Here is a 20,294-nt window from a genome sequence, read left to right as displayed (position 1 = left end):
TCAAAATGACTCTGTTTCGCGAACTGCGGCACTGTCACTTCCCACTGCTCTCTGTCGGTGTTGTCAGATCAGCACTCAATGAAGCAACGGTTATTACAGCAGCTTCGAAAAAACGGTCCCATTTCTGGCGCGAGCACCGGCAAATGCTGCACTTGATCACACACATGTTGCATTAATTAAGCATCGTGTTTATTTACACTTTTTAGCATTCTATTTTTTTCTTCTTCTACTTTGTCGCCAAGATGGTGTGTACCCCGTTTTCAGTTGTGTCATCGGGAGTAATTTTGGCTGGAGGCCGAGATGCAAAACCCGAAATAACACCGGCACTTTTAATGAAGCGCTATCAACGCAGCCGCAAGCCGTGTCCTGAAATAGAACAATTTTCCGCCCCGTCTCGCGAGTGCGGTTCAAGCCGTCCAGCAAAAGTGCAGTTGTGTCATGTTGATTTAATAATAATCCAAACAAACAAATTATGCCGAGCGACTGTTTCCTACCTAAGGTTGCAAGTCATTAGCTTTTCGACGCCCACTCGAGAAAATACACACGGTGTTCCGATCGGATTTTGCTCCTCCAGCAGCGGGTTCGAAAAACCTGCATCATTTACAGCCCGAGTGGCATTTGCCATAATATTTTTGTTACGTTTCAAAGCGATGAATATTCGCATACATGTTCTACTGGTGCGAAGCTTCACATTTGGGTGAACGACAGCCCTTCTTGCGCAGTGGTGGGTAATTACGGCTTATTAGGATGCGGTGTAAACGGATTGCCTACACGCTTTGCGATTGCCTTACGGAAAATTGACCCTCACGTCGCAACTTACTGGTTGACTATCTATGTTTGGAATGTTGATGATGGCGGTAAGTTGTGGAAATTTTAGTTTGCGGGTTGTTCTTGACATTTTTTGCTCTAACGTTATTTACAACGGTTTATAGGAACGTTATTATGAAAGTTGCGTTTCCTAGCGTATATAGATTTCCACATCATCTTTGCTCAATCCTGAGAAATATTTCTAGTGAGAGAAGAAAACTCTGATGAACTTTGATGGCGCTATTCAATCAATACCAGGCATGAATATATTAAGTTCCTATCAAAATATTTTTCGTATTCATTATTATGAATCAATCGACCGCATCGTTTATTCTTGTATTGACATTGGACCTACAAGTCCTCTAGTGTTTAAAAAAAAAAATATTTTGAATAAACGAATGACGATCAAAATACATGAATCGTATCTTATGAAAATAAACTAATAATTTGAATTCATAGTGTGATTTTTGAGAGGCGTTTTTTATACCTTTTTTCAACTTCTTGAAAACAGTACCCTGTATTAATGTCATTTAGCGCTAATTGGACAAAATATTTTGGAGTGGTTCCTAATGACTCTTAAACTATTAGTAGACATTTCGTAAGGCAAAAACAGAGCAATGCGATTTTTCAATGTTTTCTAGATTTCCGTTGATTCCTTGTGATTGTGTATTTCACTTCCTTAAGCCATTTCGGCTTTCGATAATGTTTTGTATAGTTAAACCGATAGTTAAAAGGCCGAAATCGAAATAATAACGTCATGAAGCACCAATTGATTTTGTTGAAGACTTTTGTGTTAAAATCAAAATATGAATTGAAATGAATATATTTTTTTTTTTTATTCTCGCTTATTTTCCGTCGGTCTAGTTCCGCCACTGTTGTGGCCAATCACCGACGCCCAGGGAGGCGACTCCACACCCAGGACCCTAACTCACGACCCGTTTATTAACGGACCGGCGCCAACGGCTTTACTTCCTCATGCGATGGAAGGCGTGATCCCAGAGATTTTTCGCCTCAGAAAATCTCCCGGTGTCGGCTAGGATTGAACCTAGACCAGTTGGGTTGGTTGTGAGTGGATCACGCCACCTCACAACCATCGACACCTATGTCGGCGGTGGGATTCGAACCCAGGCGTCGAGCGTGGTTGGCGGAGACGTTACCAACCACACTAGGGAAATGAATATAAATATTTTTCAAAATAAGAACTATTAACTTACATAAAAACAGGGGAAGTGTTGCAAACAGCAACCATATAATATGAAGAAATTGTCGCGTAAAGCTAAATTTTTTTGTAAGATTTGGACCACTGCGACCATTATTTTAATCTTTTGTGATACTCAACGCTAAATACTGACATAGCTTAGTCAAGAGTCGAAAAGGAGTTCATAAATTTTTGCATACGTTTTTGTTCAAAAAACTAGAAACTCATATAAGTATTGGAAGAATTATAAAAAACATAGTGAAAATCGTACAACGCTATAGAAATGTTCTAAGAAAACTTCTTCCAGATATGAAAAACAGGGTTGTTACAGAAATCTTGATTTTGAATCCGCAAAATCCGCGCACGGGGTTTGAAGATCCGCGCCGTGAGAACTGAATCCGAGCCGGAAAAAACCATTGAAAATTATTGATTCAAGCATGGTTTCTACAAGCATCGTAGCGTTTTTCCTTCAAATATCATGTATCGATATATTTATAAGAGCAAACTGGACATTTCTAGAGAATAAGTTTAGCAAAGTGGATTTTTTCCATAAAAAACGTATGGAAACTGGACCTTGAAGCGGACTTTAATTTTTCGTCCTACGCCAATGTATCGCTTATTTGTGTTGCGTCTAAACGTAGGACATTTGAATTACCTAAAAGTTAAAACGTCTTTAGTTAAATAAAAAAAAATGCTTTTGAACATGAACTTTATGAACTAAAGTTCATCGTAAGTCAAAACCCTTACTGCGCCAATGTTTAGGAATGATCCAAGTTTGAAAAATCATGTTTATAAATGCAAAATGTTTTCATTACTGATTTTTTCTCTCCTTTCCTCTGTTTAGAGAAGTACGATTATAACGAGTACCGTACCAGTGAGATAAAAAATTGATGTTTGAAGAGAGAATTGAATGATGAGTTTTGAAAAATATAAACCAAGAGGTATGATACATACTTTAAAATCTAACTCTTTAATCCTGTAAATCGCCGGGAATATTCAATCAGTAGTTAATAATGCAACTCATAGACAGTTTTACAAAAATTAACAGTTCAAAAGGATATGAGGCCGAGCTAAGTTTCAGTTGGAAAATGAAAAGATATTATTACTATTACTAGTTGAAGTATGGCTCCAAGCTTGGAAAAGTAGAAGCAAACCTTAGCTTAGTAATATTGTAAAAATGAAGCTTATTTATAAAAATGTTTTGATTCGATGAAAAATATGTACATAAAAATCACTGAGTTCAAATTCATGTCTAACAATTAAGCTTCAAACGACAGTTTAATGCAAATGCTAAGTTTGCCTGGCTTACAAAATAGTCGCGCCGAATAGACCGAAATCTTTCAACCTTACTTTTAGAAAAATAGTGGTGCCACAGACAAACAGACGTACCACTCCATAAAAAATCTAAAAAAATGTTAGTAGAGATGCCAATTTTTCAATTTAAACTATATTCTTCCAGTTTTTTTTTTCGAGTTATCCAGTTAAACAGTTGAATCAAAAAATCATCCAGTTTTTGTATATTTTTCTAGTTTTATCCAGATTTTTTATCAGTTCAAGTTTCCATTGTTTTTGTTTATTTTGAAAATATTTTTTAATTAAAAATTGTATCTTTTTTCATATTTAAAAGTTCTTCGAGAGGGAGTGAATAAGGATTTCACTCATGTTTTTCTTTCTATTCTCTGCTCACACGAACTCAGCCAAATTGATAGCAACATGATATGACATAGAATTGAAAAAAAAAACAATAAAAACAATGTAGAAGCAAAAAAAGCCAATAATGGATAAAGCAACTATTTAAAATTTTGTAAAATCTGTATTTGAACAGGGCTGACTTAAACGTGAGATTGTTAAATATTTTTGATTGTGACCTGAACCGAGAATACTATATATTAAGTGATTGGCGCCTTGTCATATATAATCTCCATTTGGAAAATCGATTAATTCAATAAAATTTAAAGAAAATGAGTTTAAATAGGCTTAAAGCAAAATCTTAAGCGAATAAACAAGCTGTTTTAGATCTTATTCTCCTTAAGAGTTTTTGAAATGTTCCGAAGAGATTTAGATAGTGTAATTGTCTATCCAAGAACTTAATTTGGTAAAAATCAGAGATGGCCGTTTTATAGATCATTTTTTGTTTCTAAAATATTTTTTTCAATAGTCCTTTTCAAGTAATTTTTTTCAGTCCTTTTCAAATGCTAGTTCAGACAATGTTTTGAAAAAATGAAGGGAGTATGCAAAATTCCTTAATTGCCTTGCACCCACAAAGATTCATTGAATTCTGAGAGGGTGCAGCCAACTATGTACTTAGTCGAACTGGTGCGAAATCCTTCAATATTAAATTCTAGGTTGCTGAGAGCAAGGTTGCAAGGCTTTCCTTTTCCATGGAGTAGTTAAAACGCATCCGCAAAAACGCAAAATCCGCGCCGACTGTAACAACCCTGGAAAAAGTTTGCATGCCCTCGAAAAATAAAAAAGAGATAAACTATTGATAAATTTAAACAAAATCACGAAGAACTCAGAACGATTGAATGTCAATTTTCTGGAGAAATTTTGGAATAGATGAAAAAGTTTTTCAGAGCAGACTTCTTCTACAATGAGTGCAGAAAAAGAAACTGTGAAAAAAACTAGTAAAAAAATTGATCTAGAGAGAACTAAAATTTTTCAAAACAAAATAAAATCATAAATAAAAAGTCGTAAATTAGTTTGATTATAACGATATCAGAACAAGAACAACCTCAAATTTTAGAAAACTTATAAAGGACCGTCCCTAAACTACGTGGTCATATTTCGATCCCTTTTTATACACCTCGTATCCCCCCGTGGTCTTTCGTGGTCTTCTGTCCAAACCTCCCCCCCACCCCTTGTGAATTTAACCACGTGGTCTTTTCATTTGTCAAGTGCCAAAAACTCGCTTAAATTTTTTAAATTTTTTTTTTTATTAAACATTCAGTACATTCTATTCATTAGAGGGGACACGTGCCGCGTGAAAGAACCGCGTAAAACAAACGCGTAAATTCCGGAATCCGCGGAAAAAAGCCGCGTAAAAAACCACTTAAAAAACGATCTTAGTGTATTTCTAAAATGCAAAAGCTTTTGCTCGTGACTTGGTGGCAACAATAAATTATAAGCCAGGAAAAAAGACCACGTGGTCATTTCGTTAACCCCCACACCCCCGTGCGTGGTCTTTCGTGGTTTTTTGAAAACCCTCCCGTCCCACACTTTATAACCACGTGGTTTAGGAACGGCCCATAGAGAGCTAAAACGAATACACAACCAATTTTGAAAGAGTTTGAAAGAAGGCCTGTCGTTTCTCCTCAGTGAATCACTAGCGTATATTCTTAGCTGCCGAATATCTGCTATTGCGGAACCAACTGCTCTCATACTGGTGAGCAAATCGACGCACATAACGTTTGCGGTAAAAAAATTGAACAAAATTGCTGATTTTTCATGGGTTTACCTTTAATCGCACTGACGAAACTGCTCATGCATCATCAATCATAGTAACCCATGAGCTAGCAAAAAAAGTTTGACAGCTCTATCAGTCAAACTTTAACTGTGAAGGCGAAAAAAGTGAAACTACTCCGTTCAGAAGTGTGCGCGTACGAAGAACGGTACCCCGCCTCATCAAAAACGGACATCGTGCGGCACTTTGTGTACGCCGGGTATACCCGTTCCGGCATCTACAACATCTTGACACTATTGGACAACGATTAGAGCATCGAAAAAAAGCTCGGTTCCGGACGGCCAACGACCCTGAGCGACAAGAACCTTCGAAGCTTCTGAAGCTTCTGCAGAAGAGGAAGACCGAGAGAAAAGTGGCTAAATCGCTGCGTGCACGACCGGGAGAATGGTGCATGCGGTAAAACAGTGAAAAAGTATCTGGAGAACATGGACATACATGTCAGGAAGCGGTAGTCCCGTCCACTGGTCTCGGAGCTGCAGGCAATGACGCAGCGACAGCGGTTGAATAAAATGGTCAAGTCGATTTTCCCGGCGAATCGCGAGGTGGCAGTGGTGATGGACGACGAGATCTTTCTCACCCTGGATGGCAGCGACTGGCAGGGTACTTCGTATTTCACTTCTCCCATGAAAGAAGTGAACTCCGAGGTGAAATTTATTTCACACACCAAGTTCCCCAAGAAGGTGCTGCTGTGGCTGACAATCAGCGAGAAGGAGATGCCAAAGCCGCTCTTCTTTCGATCCGAGCTGGCCGTGAACGGGGAAATTGCCAGAAGTTGCGTCGTTCATCAATAAATGCAATAATAAGGGCGAAGACACGGTGTTTTGGCCAGATTTGGTGTCGGCCCACTACTCGAAGCAATCGTTGGAGGAGATGGAGCAGCTGAATATCGATGTGGTACCGAAATCGGCGAATCCACCCAACGTCCCCCAGTTTTTGAAGCGCAAGATCTATTCCAACAATTTTGTCGCGAAAACGGAGGAGGAATTGATGAAAAAATGAAGGAAGAGCTTTAAAACACGCATGTTTTCGTCCGCCTTGGCGAATGTTCCGGTTAATTGCCAGAAGGCTGCACGCAAGGACGTAATATTTTTTTGCAAGGAAGCTAACATGATTACCTTCCATGGGAAATTTATCCAACTCAATTATCTGTCTTAGTTTTCTTTCATCACCATATGAAAAAAGTTCATTTTTTATCGCAAACGTTATTTGAACAGAGCATTGAATCGTTTGTATTCGAGGAGCTCGCAAAACAGCACTGTGGTGGAATCTAAAATATGAGAGATCAAAAATTGAGGTAAACATTCTCATACAAAAGGATATAACGCACTGTTACAGTGAGCCTTTCGAGCATATATCAAATGAAAGGAGCATCTGGGTAGAAAAGTAAACTGCGTTTGCTTTGCAATTCGAAACTTAAAAAAAGGGGAACCCCTCCGCATCATATTTATCTACGAGAAAATTCAAGTTGCCTCTGTTGTTTATATCGGCGTTGCGGTGTACTTCTGTTTATTTTGTGTAAGAGTGATTCACCACTCTAGTTTCGCTCGACTGTAAGTAGCAAGTGAATTTATTCTTTTAGCAAGCAGCAGAAACATAGCACAATGCAGAAGAAAAAGGTTCGATGCCAAACATTACAACAAGCAGCGCTCATACAGGAGAAGAAGGGCGCGGTGTATTTTAACTCCGTTCTTTTTACATATTGAGGAAAATAAAAACTTTAAGAAGTATTAGGAGAATTTTGAGAGAAATTTTCGAAAAGATTTTTAACAAATAAAATAGGAACTACAATGAAAAAAGTCATTCATAGAGTTTAGAAGAAGTCTAGTAAGGACTCGGGAAAACGAAAAATTTATAATGCAATTTGAAAAATTGTAAAAAGCGTCACCACATAATTAGAAGAAATGGAGCTAGAATGAGTCTTAGAATATTAGAAACGAGTATGAGCTGAATGAATGTAAAATTTTGAATGATGAAAGTTTGGGTGACTTTTGCGAGAAGTCAAGAAAAATTGATAAATTGAGAAAAAAAAAACTAGGAAACAGGTTAATCAAAAAATAACAAAACAATGTTAAACTCTTCGTTTTAAAGAGCCAAAGTGTTTTAAGCGAAAATTTCTGCATAAGATTACCAACAACTTTGCTGAAGACTTCGATTTGATTTGACAAGTAACAAAAAATTCATCTCACTTTTAAGAAATAATCAAGAGAGAGGCTATAATTGGTCTAAATCTATTACGAATGAGTGTAGAACATGAATTCTGAAATAGCGGGAAACAACTGAAAGAACTTTCGGGACAGTTGATAATTATTGATAACTAAACAGTAATTGAAACTAAACTATAGTATTGGAAGAATTAGAAACCCAAAAAAAATTAAGAAAAGACTAGGTAAGTCTAATGAGAGCTCAAAATCGGGAACGAAAAGCTCTTGAGAATGTCTTGCAAAAAAGAGTATAAAAATAAACATGGAAAAGAGCTTAACACTTGCGTGCCCGACCCCTCCGCAAAAAAAAATCTTTCACCTGTCGGAATGACAGATCTAAACCGAGTTTGATCTTTTTTCAAAAGATCACAAATTTATCATAGTTTTTGGGACAGTAGGGGACATTTCGAAATTTCCCGTTGTTCCGAATTTATCGAGGGGAGCCGTGGGGTAAGTACCCTTCCAGAGACACATGCTAGATTAAAAACGGTAGCGAAACTTTGCTTGTGATATATCAAACTAAGTTTTTGCAAAACAACACTATTAGCGATCGGTATTTGGTCACTTGGACGACTTATGGGCGTTCCTATCCGAGTGTTTTGATATGTCGCAAGCTAGGTCTCGGAAACATTCCCGAAACCGATTTCTGGAACTCAGCCAGTAGTGGCCAAATTCCTATCACTAATAGTGTTTTTTTCAAAAACTTAATGTTTGATACGTCGCAAGCAAGGCTTCACTACCGTTTTTAATCTAGTCTGTGTCCCTGGAGGAGTACTTACCCCACGGTTCCGCTGGATAAATCCGGAACAACAGAAAATTGTCCCCTACTGTTCCAAAAACTATGATAAATTTGTGATCTTTTGAAAAAGGTTCGATCAAAATCGGTTCAGATCTTGCGGAATGGCAGGTAAAAGAATTTTCATTTTATCGGCTCTGGAGGGGTCGGGTACGCAAGTCTTAAAAACGATGAGAATCAATTTCCTAGGAAGCGTATGAAAGAGATGAAGAGTTTTGACAGCAGGCAGTTGTTAAAAAGTTTCGAAAAAGTTCAGGAATGAAAAAAAATATTGACTTCAAACTGACTAGAAAGAATAAAAAATAATTATGTACTTTAAAAGAATTAAGAACTTCAGGGAAACATTTATATTGGAAAGTACTCTCGACTGTGACTAATTTATAATGTAATTCAGAAAAACGGTAATAACAATCTTGAAAAAGTCCAGACAGATTCCCCACACAAACTGGAAACTACTTTGGAAAACATCTATTGAAAAAATTCAAAAGCAGTCATAAAAAAGCTGTGGGAGGGTCGTAAAAAATAATTGTGTGCAAGAAATGCTATTTTTTCAAGATATGTTTGTCTGTTAGAAACTGTTAGGTCTGTCTCAAGGTATTGTTCCACAAAAAGAAGCAAAGCTCAAATATAACTATTTGTGATTGATCTATTAAAATATTTCAACCGCAAGAACGTCTTCTAACGGGACATCATAATGTACCAACTTATCAAATAGTTATGTTCGAATACTATGCAATTGTTGACGTTATTGCAAAACGATACCTTTGACTGATTTTATTACTGTAACAAAAAGAAAGCAATTCTACGTCGTGTTCACATTTGCTAGAATAGGAAAAACTTTCGTTATAACGATTAGTTCTTTTGCTGGAACTGAATGATTCGCATAACAATATTATAATTCATCAAAATCCTTCAACGAAAATCTCCATCGACATTAACCCAGCTTCTTTGAATATCCTCAAATAGAATCTTCTGACGTAAGCAGATCCTCATTGGGTGAAATAATAAAAAAATAGTACCATTTCAATTCGCTGTTTGCTCGAAACTACAAACCAAATTACACACGATGATGCAGTCTCGATAGATGCATTCCGACGCTGCGGCTAGGCGTAGCGTCATAAAAATAGCACTCAAAATGCAATGAACGCGCTCTTATTGTGCATCTCATCAGAAATAACTGCGCGCCGGCTGCGTGCGCAAGCAGATCGGGTTCAAACTGCCGTGGCAATTTATGATGCGCAGCAGCAGCAGCGGCACAGCTGCAAATCGACTAACAATAACAGACTAAGTACGTCAACAAGACAAACTCACCTGTAGCGGGGGACAGCTCTGGCGATGATCCTTCCGGATGGCCAACTCGTACCACGGAATAACCGGCTTACTCCGGAGAGTTGTCTGATCGCCGACCTTTTGCTCAAGCTCCAGCTGCTCCGGTTGTTTGCCGACAGGCCGTAGCCCTGTTTCATTGAGTGAAGTCGTAGACTTACTGCCACCGCTAGCGGTCCGCGACTGGCCAGCATTCCCAGCAATGTGAACATCCCGGGGATGTCCCAAGGTGGAGTACCCTCGCGTGAGCTTCGGCGGTGAACAACGGGTTGGCGGATCGGCCGCACAGTTTAGCAGTTCCGCACTCTTGTGTATCTTAGAATAGCTGCTACCCTGGCTTCCGTGGTACCCGGAATCGGTATCGCTCGATTGGCTTCCGTTGGTTAGTTTTTTCGATTCTTCGTAGATTATCTCCGAGCGGGAGTTGGAGTATGATTTGCGATACTGCAGAGCCACTGACTTTGGGGTAGGGAGAGGTGGTCGTGGCGTCTCGTCTTGCCCTAGAAATCCACTCAAGCTGCTGGCTTTGCCACTGTTGATTGGGTTCGAGTACGTGGAGGAACCCGATGAGCAATCGCAACTTTCCGGCGTGGATGAGCGATAGCTGTGGCGTATCTTTCCGTACGGTGGACTTTCTGGTCTGGAAAATAAACTGCCATTTTCCGTTGCTTTTGACTGAATTAGCTTCAGCTCGGTGATGTACTGGGGACTCTTCAGTGGAGGCATTTCGAAATCATAATTCAGCCGGTGGATGCTGTCCATCGATTGGCCTAGATTTACATAGTCGGCTAGCTCGGAATTTAGCGTCGGGCTTTTCAGTGGTTTAAATGTTTCGTACGTCAAAGCGGCTGTACAATAAATATCGTCATCGTCTCGAAACGCGTTTCGGTCGTCGGTTTGTTTGGAGTCATTTTTCATCGTTAGTTCCGAACTAATTCTAGGAGGAACCGGTGGCGGCACGCAAATCAATGTCGCCGAAGTGCTTTTGTAGGACAGCCGATTGCCGTCGCTGCCGTTGTTGTTCTCATACAGTGGGCCCGAGCCGGCATGCTTCAAGGGACCGGTATTCCTCCGGGGTGGTGGCAACTGTTCCGCCCGGCTAGTACTGCGTGCCAAACCACGCGTCCGAATGGTCGCAAATCCCTCAGGCATGGCTGGTTATACTAAACTCAAACTAGCAGCAATGCACTCAAATCCACTTACGATATCGAGTTTGTACTATATTTGCGCTGCTTGCATGCTGCCTGAAGTGGGTGGCTCGAGTGGTTTTTCTATCTTTTCTATCGGGTGCCTGTAAAAGATAGCAAAAGAGGAAATCAATTTAGCAAATTGAGCTCAATCAAGGCATGATGTTATGATGCAGGGCAATATTCTACCGCATCGCACAGTTCAATGACTGCGCGACTAACTACGAGCTACGAGAGTCGGTTTCTTTGTCGGGACACTAAACCTCTACTGACCCAGGAATTTCCATTTAGCAATTCGTAACGCCTCAGTCACCATCCCTCACACGCATGCATACTTCTTGGGGGCTTAGGGTTTTCTGCGAAATCCCACTTGCCCATAAATTTGCGCTGACACTCCAACTCTTGCTCGCCAGCATCGGGGGGATGATCGCAACAGGTGATTTCACCTTGTGAAGGCAACGAGCAACATTGCGTTCGTGACGGCACAGGCGGGCTTGGCAGTATGACCTTGATTCAATAGCGTGCTGCTGCCGGGGTGCTGACTATTTAGCAGAGGAATTTCCTGGGGTCAGCGCAGATCGGCGATGCTTTGCATCAATTCGAGGAAACCGGTTCTCGAAGCAGAAATCGCAAACAACAAGCGGTAAAGAGCTGTGCGCCGGTGGTCAACAAGCCACTATCGGTTTAATTGATCGTTCGAGAAGACGTTCGGGTTCCATCTTTGCGGAACTTTGTGCGAGGATCGCGCGCTGATGTCATGCAGCTTTTTAATCGTGCCGTGCCTGGAGGAGAAACAGTGATGGAGGCGGGGAGCTCAAGAGTTGCCTTGATTAGCCGCTATCAGTAATGGGGAAGGAGATTTTTTAAAAGCGACACGTTCCGATCGAGAAGAAATGGGGTCAACGGAGTTGGACAGTTTTTGGGAGACTTGTTTTCACTTGCCAGGTGTAATTTAATCGCCCTTAAAACAAGGAGACAGGGATGGTCAGGTTTATTCTTCTTGTTTAACATTTCGAACAAAGTTCAATCGAAAAATTTGACTCAGTGTTCTGATTTCTTTTTTAACGTTCGAGGGTTCTTGCAGTGTTGTAAACCAACTTTGAGTAGTTTATTTTTCCAGTAAGTTTTATTATTCATGGGATTTAGATGACAGTTTGATTGACGTCATTCAAAGCAAAGTTTTGATTCTGTAGTATATTATTAATTGATGAATACTTCTTAGTTTCATTGAGACACACTGAGAAATTTCCATATTTCGTCAAAAACCACATCACCTAATTATGTTGTTTCGAAACACTGTTTTGTGTAAATCAATTCTGTGGAAAACGTTCAATATGAAAATGCAACTTGTAAGTTGAAAAATTTTAAGAAAAGAAATTATACGCATGGATGTATATATTAAAACGAATAGTTGCATGATTAACCACGGTGGCGTAGCCAAGAAGGGGAAGTTGAGATTCAAACCTTAACAATACCAAATCTCAACGAACCAATCTTCTTCCCCATTACTGATAACGGCTAAGACATTTGAAATAAAAGAAATCGATATCGAAAATTTCATAGTTAAAAAAGTAAGTTTTGACCGCTTCCCGACTTCTGGAATCCCGATTGGAAAGGCTGACTTAATCTTTTACACCTTTGCCCAGGATTTGTAACAAATATTCCTCTACAGGCAATATAACGACCACCCGGATTCAAGTCTATTACTAGATTGATTTTATTAAATAAATTCCACTGAAACCTGAACCAACAAAGAAAAATAATTTTCGTTCTAGTTTTTCTTCTTGTATTCTTCTAGCTTTTTAATTCTCGGCTTTGAAAACACTATTGCTATTTTATTTTCTTGCTTCTTACTTACTTTGCTTTCATGTGGTCGTCGTTGTTTCTCCCACGGGAAACAAAGTGTCTAATATCAGCACTTTATTATAGAGCAGTTTCACAAAAAATGTTCCAGTTTTAATATTTTTTTAAATTTTCATTTTTGATTTGGCTGAAACTTTGCATAGATGTTTCTATAGGCAAAAGATGCCATTTTGTGCTATTGGTTTAATTTTTTGGAACACGACTTATTTTCGAGAAGCTATTGAAATATGCTGTTTTGGGAAGATATTGATGATTACAAATATTTTTAGGGTCAAAACTGTTTGTTTGATAGGAGTGACGTCTTCGGCAAGGCACAATGGTCCAGAAACCAAATTTAGGGGGAAATTTGGGTCTAGAGCTCTATAGCAACATTTTAGAGAAAAATTTTCTTCTACAAAGTAGTTACATATGATAAAGCGCTTATTAAAAATTATCAAAAATTAGGGTGACCAACATTTTCGATGCAATCAAGTATCTAACTTTTTATCTTTGTAGATAGAAGAAAAATTTGTTCTACAATGTTATAGCTCCAATAATTTTGAGTAACTTTTTTAGAAAAAGCTTTTCTCTATCTTTGAAAACAACCGATTTATATTGAAAAAACACATTTTACCCTCTAACTTTTTGTTTTAATTTTCATCTCAAAACTGTCTTTTAACGACTTTTATAGCTTTTTAAAATCAACAATTTGCAATGCTGACATCGTTAATATATCAATATTATTCAAAGTTACTAATATTCTTCCCCAAAAAATATGCGCTTTTCATTTGTATGTCATCCTCTTTAAACTATATAAATAAAGGAATTTTCAAAAATATATTATATTTTAAATTTGAGTAAATTCAATTTAAAAACAAGACAAAGACAATTATGCATAAAAAACACCCAGATTTATTTTTTGGTATTTTTTCTTATAACTAGGAATAATTACCTTCAATTTGATCCAAAATGATTGAAAATCGATCAACTGGTTCAAAACATATCTCCAGGATTTTTCCTTATAAAGTTATAGCATATTTTAGCTTATTTCTCCGGTAACTTAATCCACCCATATTGGAATACGGCGCGCATATATTACGGTAGGTTATCATTTATAACCAATACTAACTTTTCGGTGTTAAGAGATAAAGGAATGGTTTATTTGGTGAAGTTTTAGAACATGTAAAAACATGAAACTTTGTTGAATAAACCTATCTTTATTGGGTACAGACAAGGCTGCTGATTTTCACCTCGCACGACTCAAATACATGAATCACTTCCGAAGGGTATCGAACAGCAGCAGCAGTGCTTCTGCTCGTTCATGAAAACACCACCACCACCGTAGAGAATCGTTGAAGGCGACTCCTGCGGGAGCAATACGAACACATACGAAGTATAGTTAACTTCGGTTTTTCCTTATATCAGCTCCGATTCAACTGTCACTTAGAGTAGAAGTTTGATTCATCAGAAACGAATTGTATTGTGTTGAAAGCTTCTCACTCTGGTTCGCTTCAGTTCAATTCGCTTCAATTCAACTCGCTGTTTGAATCCTCGTCCTCGTAACAATGAATCGCGGAGATTCAAAAAGGAAAATCAAATCCGCAGTAGAAGAAGTTTGTGATAGTGCAGGTAAAATGAGCTACCGATGCCTAGCAGATATTGATGCAGATAAAAAGTGTATGTATGAACAGAAAAAATTGAAGCCGCCAAATTTCAAACGCCATTTTCTGGCATGTCATCCACGTGTGCGCGCCAGTTGGACTTATGCGGTGCAACAAGTGTTTTGGAGTACATTCCCCAAAACGAGCTAAATTATCAAAGATCAGCGTAGAAACTGATCGTAAACAAGTGCTTCTTGAAACATTACAATTTGTGACAAACCACAATCTTCCGTTGAAGTTTCCCGAATGGAAAGCCGCGCAGTTACTGATTGGGCCATTGTGAAAATCTGTAAATTTAACCGTAACCAGAAACACAATGCCAGTTCTCATATCTCGTGCTGCTGACAAAATGCGGATCATTTTATCAGATTATTTTCGTGGAAAGCTTGTGTGTTTGAAGGTTGACTCGGCCACTCGACACGCGAAATCAGTGTTTGGCATTAACATAACACTAGCTGATGATAATGGCGATATTAAGATATTTCACCTGGGTAAGTTTAATAATTTTATAATAGAAAAAGAATTACGCATCCAATGACAAGTTTAATGATATGTTTTTGTTACGCCTGTGAAGAGGTAAGGGCAAATAAATAAATTCTTAGAATGTGAGACATATTAAAATTATTTATTTTAATTTATTAGAGGTGACGAGAGCATAACAAGTTGTAGAACTAATATTGATAGCAAAGGAAATCCGATTCTGCTTTATTCTTTCAAAGACGTTTTTATATTATTGAAATTCAATTTTTTGATTTATATAAATATTTTACATAAAAATTTAAACATAATAAGAGATTGACTAATATTTTTATTATGAATATCTTTTCTCTATCAACTCATGAAATGATGGAACGGCAGACTCAAGAAAATTTAAAAGCTGTAATTGATTTAGAACTAAAATGTTATGCGTGAATACAAAACCAGGCTATCAAATATCAATAAAAAATGTTTGAAAATGCATAATAAAGCGAACCGTAAGCTTTTCTTATCACATAAGACTGCACTTTCACCGATAATCTGCGAAACTCGTTGGAACGTGAGGTACTTGTTGCTGGCATACTTAAAAAAGTTGGAAGGGCCACCTTTCTTAGAAATTTTGCAAATAAGGACCCGGATATTGGTAAGAAATAAACATATCTATAAACTAAGTGGTTTTGGCATTACTTTTTTAGATTTTTCGCGTCAATGGACCTTTATAAACTAGTTTTGTGACGCCTTTGAGCCTTTATACATCCTTACAATGAAATCTCAAAAAGATCATGTACCAGATTCGGAGTTTTATGCGCAGTGGCTTGTTTGTCAAGCACAACTTAATGGATGCAGCTCTACTGGGAATGTTCTGACCAAAAAACTTTTAACTGCCATGGAGAAAAGGATAATAAAGCAACGGGAAAGCATACCTTTCAAAGCATGCCTCTATATGGATCCCCGTTTTAATTTTGCAGGATCCAACAGACTCAGTAAGAGCGAAAAATATGATGTGCAGGTACCTATATTTTAATTTGGCAATACGTTATCTTATAGTTTAATGTTTTTCTCCATTTAAGAAATATCTCCTTGCCCTGAGTGCTAGACTGGATAGTATCGCGGGCCTCGACATGAAAGTATGTGAAACTCACGCTAGCGTTTCCAAGTCTGATGAATTCGTAGAACAATACCTCGCCGACTTGTTCCATGAGGACGCCGCAGCTACACACCATGGCGGTACGAGTAAAGACCCTCTTTTGGTGGAAATTATTAAATTGGAATGTCGTGCTAAGGTTCCAATAGACGCTTCAAGAGAACAGGAGGGCACTTCTCAAGCAACCGAATCATTCGACATTATACAACACTGGAACCAGCGGAAAGTTTCAAATCCTCGCATGCATCGTCTAGCAATGACACTGCTCTCGATACCATCAACCCAAGTTACAGAGTACTGAATGATGTGGATGGCGATTTCAGATTTAACACATGAATCAGTAGCCTTGGCCGTACAGAGTTACAGAGTATTTTTTATGAAAGTGACTTAAAGTTTGGTTTTTTGTACTTAACTTTTGTTGATTGTATGTAACAAGAAAACGTTGTTCTGAGGAAGCATTGGGGCATACTAAGCACATTTTCTGTCGAAGACTACACATTTCCAGGACTTTTTATAACAAAGTTATAGCATATTTTAGCTTATTTTTTCGATAACATTTAAAACGTGTAGATTAAAAAATAAAGTAATGAATAAATTGTTAAGTGGAACTTGTGAAGTCTTCTTAAATTTGTGCTGGATGGATTCGATTTTGGATTACCACACAATTTTTTGTGTTGACCAAATGACCGATGAAAATCCGAGTATGGTGGAATTAGGGAGCAATAAGCAGGTTGGATCACTGAAGTCGTTTGCCATTTTAAATACAAATTTTAGCTGACGATTGACTTTTTCGCTGGCATTAAAATAATGTAGCTTGAATGAGAGTTGGTAGTCCAGCAACATACCAAGATTTCTGACTTCATTACATCGTTCAAGAATCTGATCATCTATGACGTATTTGTCGGGGCTTGTTTTTTTTTTTGAGTCGCCGATATGAGATCACGCAATATTTCGACACGCCCGATTTCAAGAAGTTTGACTTGCACCAATAAACGAAGTTATCAAGAAGCTTCTTGAGTTCTCTGTAATCGGCTTCATTTCGTGTGATGACATAGATTTTCAAATCGTCAGCATAAATGAGTATTTCACCATTTGCAAGAAATATCGTCACATCATTGAAAAATAGTACAAACAGTAGTGAACTCAAATTGCTTCCTTGAGGCACGCCAGAGGATGCGATGAAACTGTTGGATACTGTTGATCCAACTTTCATGTAAAGCTGTCTTCTGGTTCTATCGGAAATTCTTAGATGGTGTAGCTTAGCAAAAGGAAGGTGATTGATCAACGGTGTTAAACGCGGTCTAAATATTGGTGTACATGGCGTCAATCTGGAGCTCAGGTCGTTCATTGCGATAAAAAACGACGAAATTTGCAAAAGTTTGTGTACACAGAACGCTCGGGAGAGAATACATGTTAGGTAATGCTAATATGATTTCGACAAGAGCTAAACAGCTACTAGATGATGATTTCCAAATATTTTTATCCAGCTGACGGAGAGATAGATAGAGACTTCAGATTAATCGCTTTTCTTATGTACCGGCAGCTGTGAGAAATCTCCCATGCGGAGAGGTCTGGAGAGGTACAAAGAGGAAATGGTACTTGGAAATGTAAATAGTAATTTACAATTGCATTTTTCTGCGATAATTGACATTTTTTAAGTATTTGAAATCGCCGCCTTATGTGCTGCGACTTGCCGCAGCTCTCCTTACTTCTGGTTTATCAAGCTCCCAGTAGATCGTCTTGCAACAGTGTTCGAAGAGACAATGAAAAATAAATTTTTGCATGCTAGCTTTTATACGTGACTACTGAGAAAGCTACACTCGAACGAGCAAAACAACGACAAAAACAAATCATTGACAAAGTCAAATCGTTAGTAGATCTAAGTGTTGGTTGTGTTGGGGAAGAAAACTAGTGGTTGTTCAGTTTGATTTAGACTGACACTTCGAGTTTCGCCTGATATTTGACCGTGTGTTGATCTCAGAGTATTTTATCATTTTTCAATAGCAGAGGCAGTCCACGCTACTTCGAAAATCAATGCTGAACGATCATTCCAGATTTCACTGAAACTTTGTCTAGTTGTTCCTTTTTGATAAAAAAATTATTTCAAGATAACAGAGCTTATTTCCGCGTAACGTTAGTAAATATTTAACACGAGCTGACACTTCCGACTCGCGGTTCAAGCTAACTTACGTAATCCGTTTGCTATTCCTCGGTACGCATTCTGCATCGAAGCGGAAAATGATCGTCTACTTGAATCTGTAATAACGGATCAAATCAACAAACAGTCTACCTCCCCCCGACTTCATGGGAGTCTCAAAGCGGCAGGACGGGGTGAGTCACAAACGAGCCGACTGACAGCGGGGCCTAACGCGAACAATTTACTAAACGTCAACCGGTCAAACCTCGCCGTGGACGCTGTCGGCCCCAAAACGAGATTACTTTCCGAAGATGCATAAATAATTGGAGAGAGTAGTTATATCCGGAGGATGGTCACAAATGATGTAATAAAACTCGCCCCACTGATGATAATTGAGAACAGAAGTCAACCCGTGGAGCGGCACAAATGTGACAGGCGTAACAAAACTACTGTTCACAGCAAGTTTAATCGTCCGTCCACTGACTACGATTAGGCGCATTTTTGATAACGTGCCGAGAGAAGAAAAAAATTACATAAGCGAAGGAAAGTTTTTCCGCACGCAGGCATTGGTAATCCGAGATTTTTATCATGAAAAAACAGTTAGTTATCAGAAAAAGTAATATGTTCAAGCGTGTGTACGAGGTATTATCCAACTTTTGCTGGCTCAAGGTTTACGACCACCGTAATCGGAGACATTTTTGGAAGTCTTTGGTTACGATGCCACCAACAATCAATCACTTCAAGCTGGAAGTGCTCCGAATTCGGGCAATGTTCAGCTATGCAGAAATTATTAAACAACAAAAGAACGGCCGTTCGGCGACCTTCGATCGTACCCGTGTCGAAGGGTGATAAGCTTACTGTACGGTGGAAAAAAAGAATGCAACCGATAAGGATGAACCCCGAGGTGAATCTGTGGGCTTGATTAGCGGTGATAGTGCGTATGTGTGAAGATTGTAAATGTTTACACTTTGGTCCACTGGAAAAACGGTCGCAGGTTGCGTGTCTACTTGTGAGGATGATTTAATTCCTACGATGCGAGTGTGCGGCTCGTAAACAACTGATTAAGAGCTTCAAGCCAAGCTGGATCAGACTAACGGGGTTAAGCAAACTGCGCGTTTTTTTTTTTTCAACAACATCAGCGGTCAGTTGACTCATCTCGTAGTGGAAAAATTCAACGGACTTTTCAGCGTCTAAAAGTTACCAACCATTATCGCCAATAAAATCATATTTATTTCCGATTACGCCTCCAAGTGTGCGCCACGATGAAACCTGAACCTCCAAGGGTGACCAGCGTTGAATTATGTTCAACCCAACGAACTGCGACGAAAGCCACCACTTGAAGATGCTCGCTAATTATGATCGTACCCCGCGTAGCACAACTTTCCTCGGAAGGGTCACTCCGGATCGGGCCCACCCGCTGCTGTGACATGACAGCAACCTTTTGCGATTTATCTGTTGTGAGCATTTAAATCGTAATCACTCCCCGACTGCGGTACCAAAACTTAAGCGGTGAAAGATGTGATGTAAGGTTAGAGGGCCCCCTCGAAAGGCAGTCACGCTGGTTACTATTATCACCTTTGTCGAGCAAGCGGATTATGGTAAGCGGTTCCGTGCTGTTCAAAAGCGGAAATAATTAAAATAGTGAAAGAAACTCACGGAATTCAAGACAAGCGAAACATGCTAGAAAATTTTTTTTATTCGGCAAATTTAAACATTGTGTATCAAAACATGATCGATCAGCGACCGACGACGTTAACAAAGAACATTTAAATGAAGTCATTTTTTGAGTCTTTTTTCTTAATTTTTCATTCTTCTTCTTTTTACTGCAATAATTTTTTACTTTCCTACTATTTTACTAATACTTTTTTTTCTATATAGTTATTGTTCAAATTTCTACTCTAATATTATCTACTTTTTTCCACAGTTTCTTTACATTTCTTATATCTTGTTTTTATACATTTCGTTTTTTCTACATTTTTATGTGCCTACTTTTATTGTTTTACTATTCTACTTGTTAACTTCTTTGCTTATTAGTTGATTTTGCCACTTATTTAC

At 38.6% G+C, this 20,294-nt stretch overlaps 1 protein-coding gene across 3 annotated transcripts in view; it reads right to left on the bottom strand.

Annotated features, from left to right (window-relative positions):
• Positions 1 to 20,294, bottom strand: part of LOC129731023 (protein sickie-like) — a 100,852-nt gene that overhangs the window by 43,185 nt on the left and 37,373 nt on the right. For all 3 annotated transcript variants that reach the window (XM_055690731.1, XM_055690733.1, XM_055690732.1), the window contains exon 2: positions 9,777 to 11,082. In XM_055690731.1, the coding sequence (XP_055546706.1) occupies positions 9,777 to 10,943 (1,167 nt within the window). In that variant the 5' untranslated portion in view covers positions 10,944 to 11,082. The remainder of the gene's footprint in view (positions 1 to 9,776; positions 11,083 to 20,294) is intronic.

This window comes from Wyeomyia smithii, chromosome 3 (genome assembly GCF_029784165.1).
Source record: "Wyeomyia smithii strain HCP4-BCI-WySm-NY-G18 chromosome 3, ASM2978416v1, whole genome shotgun sequence".
In the NCBI taxonomy this organism is placed as follows: Eukaryota; Metazoa; Arthropoda; class Insecta; order Diptera; family Culicidae; genus Wyeomyia; species Wyeomyia smithii.
This window is presented reverse-complemented; position numbering and strand designations above follow the sequence as displayed.